The sequence below is a fragment of the Carcharodon carcharias genome, chromosome 6 (assembly GCF_017639515.1).
Source record: "Carcharodon carcharias isolate sCarCar2 chromosome 6, sCarCar2.pri, whole genome shotgun sequence".
Classification (NCBI taxonomy): domain Eukaryota; kingdom Metazoa; phylum Chordata; class Chondrichthyes; order Lamniformes; family Lamnidae; genus Carcharodon; species Carcharodon carcharias.
Window position 1 is genome coordinate 37,980,339 of NC_054472.1, and position 12,717 is coordinate 37,993,055.

Below are 12,717 nucleotides of genomic sequence, written 5' to 3' on the forward strand. Positions count from 1 at the left end.
ATATTCAAGATTGGACAATAATCAAGAGTGAAAACATTGCTATTTCTCCCTCCCTATCCCAGAAAGACTGAGGCCAACTGTAAGTGGTTATATTGTGCCCTAGCTGAGATCAGCTGGCTCAGAAAAGACAAGGAATCAAATCTGTGCCATATCATACCAAAGATTATTTTTTAAGCACTTAAAGATAACTTAATTAAACAACCAGACAATTTCAGAAGCAATACCCAGATAATTTGAGCCAATCATGAGTGAAAAAGCCACACTAATTCAAAGCAAGAGATGCAGCACAAAAAGGAACGAAAAATTGAAGGTGACTTAGAGTGAATGAAATTTGGTAAAAATTTGGCAGATGGTGTATAATATGGGAAAATGTGAACTTGTCCACTTTGACAGGAAGAATAGAAAAGCAGTATATTATTTAAATGGAGAGAAATTGCAGAACTCAGAGGTACAGAGGGATCTGGGAGTCCTGGTACATGACTCACAAAAAGTTAGTATGCAGGTACAGCAAATGATAAGCAAGTGTAATGCTGTCGTTTATTGCAATGGGAATGGAATATTATAGTAGGGATGTTTTGCTGCAATTGTACAGGGTCTAGGTGAGACCACATCTGGAGTACAGTTTTGGTCTCCTTATTGAAGAGCAGTTCAGAGAAGGTTCACTTGACTGATACCTAGGATGGGGGAGGGGGGAGATTATCATATGAAGAAAGGTTAAAGGTTGGACAGGCTAAGCCTGTATCCTTTGGAGTCCAGAAGATTGAGAGGTGATCTTATTGAAACATAAATGATCCTGAGGGGACTTGACAGGGTGGATGCTGAAAGGGTGTTTCCCCTTTTGGGAGAGACTAGAACTAGTGGATATGGTTTAAAAATAAGAGGTCTCCCATTTAAGATGGATATGAGAAGAATTTTTTTTTTCTCTCAGAGGGTTGTGAGTCATTGGAACTCTCTTCCCCAGAGAGCAATGGGGCACGATCCTGCCGTGATCTGATTGAATGGTGGAGCGGGCTTGAGGGCCAAATGACCTACTCCTGCTCCTAATTCATAAGTTCATATGTGAATATGCAGGTGTTAACAGCAAGCTAGAAAAACAGCACTTAGAAAGTGACTCAGCCACAAGGTGAATGGAGATTTCAGCTCTGTAAGTATTTTATTCTAAAGCAATCACTGACCTCATCACGTTGTCTGATTCGTTTGAAGACATACTCTGCAAAGGATTTCCGTGGAATATACCTCCCATCCCCTGGCACAACGTGAAGAATTCCATCTTCAAACACCACTTTACCTCGTGAAATGGTAACCAGAGGGACTCCATGGCAGACCATGCCTTCAAAAATGTTGAAGTCAGCAGCTTGGTGATGTGTTTTGGCTGAAATGGTCCTGTTTGTAATGGAAAGGTCAAATAAAAACTATAGTAAACTGAAAGGGAGATGAAAACTGCACCACTAATACAAATAGAAATCAAAAACAACCTGTTGAGTTAGCAATAGATTGAACTCTTACCTAGTCAATTATTGCTGAAATGAGTAACAATGTTCAGCAAGATTGATGTTCTGTACTACCAAGCGACCTAGCCATTTATAAACAAAATATCTGCAGCAATGGCTTTTCTTCCCATCCCTACACTATTGCCTTCAGTTGCCTAAGAATCCATTCTTGGGTCCCTGTTCTGCCACTTGGTAACATCCAAAGATGCCAGGTCATTGGCTGACAACACCTAGCTCTACCTCTTTACCACCTGTCTAGAATCCTCCATTGACTGGTATCTGAATGTTTATCCGAAAGCCACAATTTCCTCATTTTAACACCAGAAAAACAGGATCCATTGCCTTTAGACCCCATCTTAACAATTCCCTTGTTGTCAGTTCCATTCCTTTCCTGTTACTGGGCTGGATTTTTATGGGGGAGGACCTACTGCTTGCAATACCCCAGAAGAAAAGTTGGTCCCGAACAGACCAACTTTTAAAATGCCTGCCCCGTAGCGAAAACATGCTGGGAGCAACATAAACATGCAGAGGGTCTGACTTCTGCTCCTCAGTGGACAGGAAATGCTGCCCTTAAGAGCTGCCAGCCAATCTGATCATCTGGTTGCTGGGATTTCAAGGAGGCTGATGGAGATCATTAACGGCATCCAGAGAGGGGCAAGTCCTGGGGTTTTAGTATGGAAAGGATTGGGCACCCTATGGAGGAGGGCCAAGGGGCAGGGTGGAGCTTTTGGAGCCTAGACAGGGAGGAACAAAATATTTATGACTGTTCTTCTTGAAAGAGAGAAGGTCAAGGGGTAACCTAATAGCGATTCTCAAGAATCACTTTGCCAGAGTGCACAGGGCACCTCCCTGATTGAAGTGCAACCCTTCCTTCCCGCCTTTTAAAAAAAAAAGTTTTAAAAACGGCCTTTGCATTCTGGCCTGCTTGCCACTTTTCAGTGTTTTATGGCAATGGAGATGGATTGAGGCCCCTAAATTGTTACTTAATTGGGCAGTTAAGGACAGTAGGCCTTAAGGGTGGGCAGCCTAGTGGGCAGCTTACCTACCCTTGGTATTACGGGGAACGGGTTGGGGGTGGGCGGGAAGGGGGTGAGCTGGCCACCCAACATATTTTACTTGCCCTCCACCCTCCCAACCCTGCTGAAACACGCCCAGTGGCGGGGGGTTGGGGGCGTAAATTCCAGCCCACTGTTTCAGGGTGATCCAGACTTTTTACTGTCTTGATTTCTAACTAACTCTAAGTCCTTTCCATCAAAAAGACTGCTTATTTTTAATACCATAATATCACTCACCTCTGTCCCATCTTATCCCGTCATCCACCACAGCACCCATCCATGCCTTTATCATCTCTAGGCTCGATTTCTGGCCTGCCTCCCCTTTTCCTCCCTTTATAACTAAAGCTCAGTCAAAACTCTGCTCCCCATATCCTAAACAAAAACAGAATTACCTGGAAAAACTGAGCAGGTCTGGCAGCATCCATATCCTACCCTGTTCTAATAGCTGTTCACCACTCCTGTCTTTCCTGATATATTTTGGCTTCATCACTCCCTACCTCCTTCTTACAACCTCTCTCTAAACTTTCCAGTCTTTCAATTCTGCACTCTTGTGCATCCCTAACTCATTTTACAAGGGGTGACAAAATAGATAGTAAGAGCTACAAAAAGGGTATCTGAAAAGAAACTTGCAATTATATCAAAATCCACACAAAAAATTTTTACAACTATGTTAGGAAATGGAGAAGGTTTTGAAGAATACAGATACACACTTCCTTAAAGCTGTCAGGGCAAATTAATGATGTGTGTAAAAAAAGTTACTTGGGTATATAAATAGAGAAACTTGATGATGCTCACGCTTTATAAATCACTGGTTGGCCCTCTGTTGGAGTATTCTGGGCACCACACTTCAGGGAAGAAACAAAGGCCTTGGAGAGGGTACAGAGGAAAGCTGAGTTAACGGCTGATTTTGCATAACTATAGGTTTACCAGGGGTGAAGGACTTCAGTGACAAAAGATTGGATAATTTATGACTGTTCTTCTTGAAGGAGAAAAGGTTAAGAGGTAACTTAATAGTGATTTTCAAGATAATGAGAGGTTTTGATAGCATAATGAAAGGCTATTCCCTCTGGGAACAGTGTTTCAATAACCAGAGATCATAGATTTAGAATCAAGATCTCAAGAGATGAGTAGATATTCTTTCACTCAGAGAGCTGTCAGGATCTGGAATGCTTTACCTGAAAATGTGATGGAAGCTGATTCCATAAGTAATCTTAAATGGCAGTTAGACAGCTATTTGAGGATGTTGAGCTTACAGGGTTATGCACATAGAGTTGGGGGCGCAGGATGAAGCACGACTGCTCTTTCAACATGCTAGTACAGGTACGATGGGCGGAACAGCCTTCTTCAGTGTTGTATATTTTTATGGTTCTATTCTTAGCCTTAGTTGGTGGCCATTGAAGAATTCTGAGCAAGGGAGCCTTGCTCGTTGGGAACTAATTTTTCTGAGGGGTCCTTCAACAGGTATTAGGCCCTATTTAACATATTCAAAGGGTTTGGGACATCCACTTAAAAAATGGGCACCACCAATTTCGCACTACCCAACATCTGTACAGATTGAGTGCAGGCCATCTCACTGTTAAATCCATATGCTTTGTGCCCATTTTATGCCCAAAATGTGTGTAGTGCATACTAATTTCTAGCCCAATGGCTTCAGCAAAAGGAATTGCAGTTTTCCTCTAGTCAGTCGCCTTACCTGACGGCACATGGGTCCCAGATTACAATATCAGCATCAGATCCCTTGGCTATTTTTCCCTTCCTGGGATAAAGGTTAAAGATCTTTGCTGCATTGGTACTGGTCACGGCCACAAACCTATTCTCATCCATTTTACCACTGTGCTGAAAACAAAAGATACAGATAGTTTGCCAGTCCTGTTAAGGCCTCCTAATAAAAACACAAAAAAATAATGATTTGACTGCTTCACCGCATCTGTAATGGAATGTTATTGCAGACATCCAATACTATCTGGAGCGTGATGCCCAACCAGAAAACCAAAGTTAAACCGCTGATTACACATAACTGTAGGTTGCTCTAGGTTACTGAAGATGGCATTCTTCTCCTTTGTGCTCATCTCTCAGGCTGCTAATTTATGAGAGCATGGATGAGACTCTTATCTTAGTTTTATATTAATTGTTAAAAACAACGAAAAACATCTTCATATTATTCAGAAACCACTTTTCAAGTGTGTTTTTTCAGTGTTTTGAGGTATGATGCACTCAGTGTTACCAGTGTGAATTTGCACTGAGTCACAAAGACCAAATTCTACTACCACTTCCATCACTGATGCTACTGAAATCAACACAACAGTGATGACTTGGCTGAACATTCATTTTTAAATTGGAACAATTATTTTACACAAATAACTATCAAATATTTCAAGCGAACATCCTATTTATCAGTGGACTGATGGCTGCTCAACAGCTTTGCAAAGCCAGGAAACTACGTTCTACCCACAGACCAGGGCTCAACTTGGTTCTATTCTCCAAGTCCTTCCTTCCACAAAGTCATTCCATGGTCTTACCATTAAGCCTCTGGGGAACACATACTTTCTTACAGGTTCTGCTGATATACACTTGAGTAATGTATGGGGTGATTTCACTCCTGCATTCACTGGGATCTTGGAAAATCACAGGATTTTCTTCCTTTAATATGAATGGCATTGAATATTGTCAGATCGATAGGCTTAATAGTTATCAGACAGAATCATGGGCAAAAGAGCAAAGCATTTTCCTAACTGAAAAATGGGACATGGAATTCACATCTAAACGCATTGTGGGCATTTACTTGGGTCACACTGAATGGTTCAACCAAATGACTTGACAAAGTGTACAGGCCATTCTTTTCAGCATTATACAGCATGTAATTTGTGTGAATATGAATTTAATTTGACATATTTTGAATTGTTAATATGGTACATCCAGAAGCTGGTTAATTTGAATCCTGGCCTCAATGCTGCTGCATTTACTCCTCAGGCTCATTCCTTCCTCCCCAAAATGGGAAAACAACCTTAAGATCTATAATTGTACTTTAGAATTATTGGCTCTCAATATTTAAGTGACGCTTACCACTCCCTTCTCCCAAATGATGGACATCCTGTCCTCCACACCATTCACCCCATTTGGAATCTTTGTGAAATCATCTTTTCCAAAGGCTTTCTGACAACCATTGAATGTGCAGTTGTCTGTTCCTGTCAAAGTAAGGTCGCCGCTATGAAAGAGAAATAAATAAATTGACAACAAAATCAAACAGGCCTGCACAATAGATTGTGGCATTGTACTGCTTTACTGATGATATCTGATTAAGAAAGAATTGAAATCCACAAAACAGATCAATCTTTTACACAAATGGACATGATTGGGAAGACTAAGGGGTGGGGAGGGAGAAATTGGAAGAGAAATCAGTCATTGGTGCCAAAGTAATGTCCCACTGAGTAAGTAACTGGGCAGACCTTGCCCAGGCAGCCACCCCAATCGCTTTTATCTGTTCCGCGTTAAAAGCACAAGCCACACTGCTCAATTCTAAATGTAAATAAATCCTAGTGTTTACCATATGCTGAGGGAAACATATTGGCCAAAATCTTCTGGTCACCAGCGAGGCCTTGGTGCTTCACTGCTGACCGCGAATGAAACTGCAGCCTTACCTTTTCATAATACTACAGCCAGGACTTCCTGTCCCAGGTGAAGGACGCAGCCAACTACGAAGGGAACCATGAGGGTTAGTGGCAAGGGGCAGAAGTGCCAAGGCCAGACTTCCTTTGATGTCAACAGCAAATGAGCACCCCTTAAGGTCCAGCAGCCTGCAGTGTCATGGTGAGTATTTTTCTTAAAGTTCTTAAGCTTTTTTAAAACTATTTTTAATCTTTCAAAGGCTTTTAATTGCTTTTGAGTTTGCATAACATTTAATGTAATTCAAGTAAATGTGGAAAAGTCTTGAAATGAGCTAAAACAAAACTTAAAATGAAATAAATGGTAAAGTACATTTTGTAGTATTGTAAAGTGCAGTCTGGTAAGATAAGTAACAATTTCTAATTTTTTTAAACATCTCCGATTACTTTTATTAGGCAGCTGCTGAGAATAGCAGCTGTGAGGAAGAATTGTTTAATTGGGGATTAAAACACTTCTAGGATGCATTCCAAACCTTTAAATGGTTTATAAGTGTTGGTCTGAGTTTGCACAGCTGCTGGTATTAGTCAAATTATTTGTTTGTGGGAATTAAAGGGCTCTTGGAAACATGCCAGTTTTTATAATAGGACTTGTAAGCTTACTTTTAAAAACATTTTGATACGGATCCAGTACAGATTCTGCTGTTAATCACTTACAACCCAGGACCTATGCCTTTAATGGCATCAGTATCTTGGGAGTAAATTTCCAGACAAGTTCAGGGCATCTAGCCTAAATCTACAATGGTGGGGTCAGTGTCAGAGGTATCCATGGAGAAGTCTGGAGAAATGTTTCTCTGCCCATTGGAAGTTTTAAATCCTGGGTAAGTATGTTGAAACTTCCTCTGGGTTTTGCTGCGCAATGGTGGCAAACATTAAGGAGTTAAATGGTATGTTGGCCTTCACTGCAGGAGGACTTGAGTACAGGAGCAAGGATGTCTTACTGCAGCTGTACAGAGTTTTGGTGAGGCCACACCTGGAGTAGTGTGTGCAGTGCTGGTCTCCTTACCTAAGAAAGGATATACTTGCCATAGAGGGAGTGCAGTGAAGATTCACCAGGCTGATTCCTGAGATGGCAGGATTGTCATATGAGGAAGGATTGGGTCGACTAGGCCTGTATTCACTGGAGTTTAGAAGAATGAGGGGGGAACTCATTGAAATGTATAAAATTCTGACAGGCATGGACAGACTGGATGCAGAGATGATGTTTCCTCTGGCCGGGGGGGGGGTGGGTTCTGGAGCAAGGGGTCACAGACTCAGGATACAGGGTAGGCCATTTAGGACTGAGATGAGGAGAAACTACTTTACTCAGAGGGAGGTGAACCTGTGGAATTCTCTACCACAGAAGGCTGTGGAGGCCATGTCCCTGAATATATTTAAGAAGAAAATAGATAGATTTCTGGACTCTAAAGGCATCAAGGGGTATGGGGAAGAGAGCCTGAGTATGGCGTTGTGATAGAGAATCAGCCATGATCACACTGAATCGTGACTCAAAAGGGCCAAATGACCTACTCCTGCTCCTATTTTTCCATGTCTTGAGTTTCGCCTCCAATTCCATTTGCTGATTCAGTCCCGCTTGTGTATTCACACAACTCATCACAATGTGAAGTGAGAAAACCCTTGAGAAATACTAGGCTGAACTCAAACTTGAAAGCAGCAAACAAAACTGACAATGGCAAGGGCCAAAAGTAGGTCTTCTGCCAGTTCGAACAATGCAATCAATCATTCTGCCTTCTTCTGTGTAGCTGAAATTGGATTTTGAATTTTTAAATTCTGTCCCCATTTCCCCAACACAGCCCATTGCTCAGCATCATAAGAAAAACATGTTTTATGACATATTAAGTCTTCCATCCTGCCATATCCGCTTCTCAATATAGTATTATAAGTGTAGCCTTGTAACTCTTTCGAGTACAAACCCGTTTCCATCTGTTTCAGATGAAGTTACATTGTTTCATAGTTTGCCATTGTGAGATTTGAACTCTTGATCTTGGGGGTACAAACCCAGTACCATAACCGCTTGGCTATTTAGGCCAAGCCCAGTGCAGCCTTGTAAGCTAAGTGGTCTTTTAGCCATCTAACAAGGAGGAGGATCTATGAACATTCCCATCCTCAATGATGTTGGTGCGGGTATGTGAGTGCAGAAGACAAGGCAGAAGCATTTGCAATCATCTTTAACCGGAAGTGCCACATGCATGATCCACCCTAGCCTCCTACAGATATTCCAACTATCCCAATACCTGGCTCTGCAAATTAAATTCGCTCCACATGATGTTAAAAAACAGCTGAGTGAACTAAATACAGCAAAATTTAGGGGCCACAACATCAGGAAAATGCTGCAATCTGTTGTTTAGGAAGTAACTGGGCACTTAGAAAATCCTGATATGATTAAGTAGAGTCAACATGCTTTTATGTTTGACAAAACTGTTAAGCATTTTTTGAGGATGTAATTAATTAATTAAGGGTGCATAAAGGGAATAATTGAATATGCAGGTGGTATATTTGTGAAAGCTTGTTGCACAAGATAAGGGCTAATGTGGGTTAGGGTAATATATTAGTACGGATGGAGGATTGGTTGAAGAACAGAAAACAGAGCAGAAATAAGCATGTCATTCACAGGCTGGCACAAGTAGGGTGCCAGAAGGGTCGGTGCTGGGGCCTCAGCTATTTACAATCTACATGAATGACTTAGATGAAGAGACTGAGTGTAATGTATCCAAGTTTGCTGATGATACAAAGCTAGGTTAGAAAGCAAGCTATGAGGACACAATTGGCTGAATTTTAATCCCTCAACACAGGCAAGTTCAAACTCTGACATGCTGGAAAATTTGTGTCATCAAACAACATGCAGTACTGCTGGTGCAGTCCTGCCTCCCAGTGATTTTGGTGGAGGCACCTTCTTGGGGCTCACGGCAGCCTGGCTGAAAGTAGCATACCATCAACAAGCCACCTGAGAGCATGTTGCAGGGCTGTAAGATATGTTCAAGGAAAAGCATGGGAAACTCCCTAGATCAGCAATATGTAAAATGAGATGAAACAGTTATGCAGTTTAGAGTTAGAAGGCAGAATATTCCATGCCCACTGGTGTCGGGCGTCTTGGTGGGCATGAGCGGACAATATGGTGAAAAGGCCAAAAATCAATTTCATGCCATCATGAAACCAGTCTACAATCGTCCACTTCCATTACAGATGCGGTGAAGCAGTCAAATCATTAATTTTTGTGTTTTTATTAGAAGGTCTTAACAGGACTGGCAAACTATCTGTATCTTTTGTTTTCAGCACAGTGGTAAAATGGATGAGAATAGTTTTGTGGCCGTGACCAGTACCAATGCAGCAAAGATCTTTAACCTTTATCCCAAGAAGGGAAAAATAGCCAAAGGTTCTGATGCTGATATTGTAATTTGGGACCCAAGTGCCGTCAGGTAAGGTGACTGACTAGAGGAAAACTGCAATTCCTTTTGCTGAAGTCATTGGGCTAGAAATTAGTATGCACTACACACATTTTGGGCATACAATGGGCACAAAGCATACGGATTTAAGTGAGATGGCCTGTACCCACTCTGCACAGATGTTGGGTCCAGTGCTAAATTGGTGGTGCCAATTTTTTAAATGGATGTCCAAAACAGGTATTAGACCCCTTGAATATGGTAAATAGGGCCTAATACCTGTTGAAGGACCCCTCGGAAAATTTAGTTCCCAACGAGCAAGGCTCCCTTGCTCAGAATTCTTCAATGGCCACCAACTAAGACTAAGAATATAACCATAAAAACTTAGAACACTGAAGCCCATCGTGTCTGTACCAGCACATTGAAAGAGCAGTCATGCTTTGTCCCACGTTACCAACTCTATGTGCATAACCCTGTAAGCTCAACATCCTCAAATAGCTGTCTAACTCCCTTTTAAGATTATTTATGGAAACAGCTTTCATCACCTTTTCAGGTAGTGTTTCAGATCCTGACAGCTCTCTGAATGAAAGAATATCTGCCCACCTCTTGAGATCTTGATTCTAACTCTATTACCTCTGGTTATTGAAACCAAAGCCTTTCATTATCTAAAACAAAAACAGAATTACCTGGAAAAACTCAGCAGGTCGGGCAGCATCGGCAGAGAAGAAAAGAGTTGACGTTTCGAGTCCTCATGACCCTTCGACCTCTCATTATCTACTCTATCAAACTTCTCATTATCTTGAAAATCACTGTTAAGTTACCTCTGAACCTTATCCCTTTCCAAGAAGGACAGCCATAAGTTATCCAATCTTTTGTTTCAGTTAAGATGCTGCTTCCCCAGGTTCTAAAGCCTAGAACCCAGGACATAGCCTCAGGGTAAAGGATCAGCCATTTAGGACTGAGAAGAGGAGATATTTCAACAGAGGGTTGTGAATCTTTGGAATTCTCTACTCCAGAGGGTTGTGGACGTTCAGTCATTGAGTATATTCACAGCTGAAATTGATAAAATTTTGTACTCTAAGGGAATCGAAGGAGGTACGTACTGCAGGTGTACTAAGCAGGTAAGGAGTTGAGGTCAAAGATCAGCCATGTGATTGCTGAGCAGTGTGAAGGGGCCATATGGCCTACTACTGCTCCTATTTCTTATGTTATGTTCTATCAGTAATTGAGCTGAATGCCCTGCAGTTAATGTATTATTTGAAATTTGCTGAAAAATATCTTCAGAAATATAATGGCCTCAATATTTACAGAGAAGGAGTGAGGCACAAACCTGGAAGTGTGGACCAAATCTAAACATTTTTTTTTCCCATTTACTGGCCAGCAGCAAGCCAGGTTGAGAGATTGGGAACCAGAGAGTAGGGGTAGAGATCAGTGGAGGAGTCAGAGATGTGATTGCAGACATAAGACCGGGGGAGGGGTGCTCAATCGCAGGGTGTGTCCAATTGTGAGGAGGCAAACAAGAAAGCTTGAAGGGGTTGGCCGATTGGAGGAGGAAGCATTACTTCTTCTCCCACTCCACACACACTGCTATAAAAAGCAGTTACCTTGGGATTGTCTCCCTTCAGCTGTCGGATTTCCAATCACTGGGAAAACCAACATTTAGCAATTAAATATAAAACTAGGATAAAATAGGTGGTAGACAGCCTCATTAAAGTATTTAAATTATAGACCTACCTCTGGAATGCAAGTTAATCACCCACATCCCAATCCCCTCCCTGCAACCCACCACTCCCTCCCCATAATCCACCTCAGTTAAAACAGGAAGTTGCTGCATTTGAGGCAGGTTGGAGTTGGGTTTCCTATTGTTAAAATTTTAACCCATGCCTACTGGGATGAGGGCTAAAATTTTCCCCAATAAATCATGCCAAAAAAAGACAAGAGACATTTGCCTTGACCAAAAAGGTTTCTCTCAGTGTGGAATAAGTATTATCTGACAAATGAGAAAAGAATAAAAGAGTAGAACCATGGGACTTTTTTGTTTTTACAGTGCAAATGTAGAATCAAATGGTAGGTTGTGCCTCAAGAGCTTTTGCAAAAGACCCAAATTTCATAGGATACTTAGAGGGTTGGAGAAGACCATCGGGCCCATTATATCTACTTGATCCAGGCAAGGTGTCCAGCCACACCAAATGTTCATTTTCTAACCACTCAATCCCCTGGAAAAGGCAAATATCCAGAGAGTAAAATCTGTAGCCAACTGAGGAAATCTTTAAAAATACCCTCTCTAACTTTCTAAGGCAATCAAGTGAAAATCTGAATCAAGAGAAAATCTGAAAATCCTCACAATCACAATGGCTAACAACATATCCTCTCTAAATGGAAAATGTCCTTATCACGCAGGACGTCTTACTCAAAGTACAACAAATAAGAATGAATGTGTTCACTTAATAGAAGTCAAATCAACTCCCAGCCCAATTTTTCAATTAGTTATATTTCTAACAACTTTTTAGGAACATTAGCCAGTATTACTTTCCTTATAGTTTAGAAGATCACAGAAATCATATAGAGTTGACTTTGTTACTTAATAAGTTGGAATATCAACAGTGATTTGGATTGCTGATACTGATGTATTACAGTCCTTACATTCACTCTTAAAGTAAATTTAATATTCAGAGTCACTCAACAATGCAGTGTGATTTCACAATATTTACTTCGCCAGCAGGTCCATGAGATAGCCTGGTGTTGTGGGATCAGGTCTTAGTGGAGGTCCCATGACATATGCTGCGGCTTTGCGCCAATCTTTGTCCCAATAGTGAGTCCCATCTGTCCCAAGACTGGCTGCAATGGGTTCCCCAAAGACAACCTTCCCTAGAAATATAAAAATTTTGTTTAGAGAAGATTTTAATTAAATTGAAGCATTGACTTTAAAACACAAAAGGAATTATGCTATGAAGTAACAAAGATGGGGATGAAGATACTATAGTTGATATGAACTTGGACTTTCAAAAGACATTTGATATAGTGCCACATTCCACTTGCTAGCAAAAGTAAAGGGAGAGTGGAAAATTGACTGTGACACAGGAAGCAAAGAGTGCTGATGCGTTATTGTTGCTCGGACAAGGGGTCAATATTA

General features: G+C 41.3%; 1 protein-coding gene across 1 annotated transcript in view; it reads right to left on the minus strand.

The window, feature by feature from the left end:
* Window positions 1–12,717, minus strand: part of dpys (dihydropyrimidinase) — a 118,325-nt gene that overhangs the window by 15,121 nt on the left and 90,487 nt on the right. The window contains exons 5-8 of the mRNA XM_041189985.1: window positions 12,296–12,452; window positions 5,609–5,750; window positions 4,239–4,381; window positions 1,176–1,383 (exon numbers count right to left, since the gene is read on the minus strand). Of these exons, the coding sequence (XP_041045919.1) occupies window positions 1,176–1,383; window positions 4,239–4,381; window positions 5,609–5,750; window positions 12,296–12,452 (650 nt within the window). The remainder of the gene's footprint in view (window positions 1–1,175; window positions 1,384–4,238; window positions 4,382–5,608; window positions 5,751–12,295; window positions 12,453–12,717) is intronic.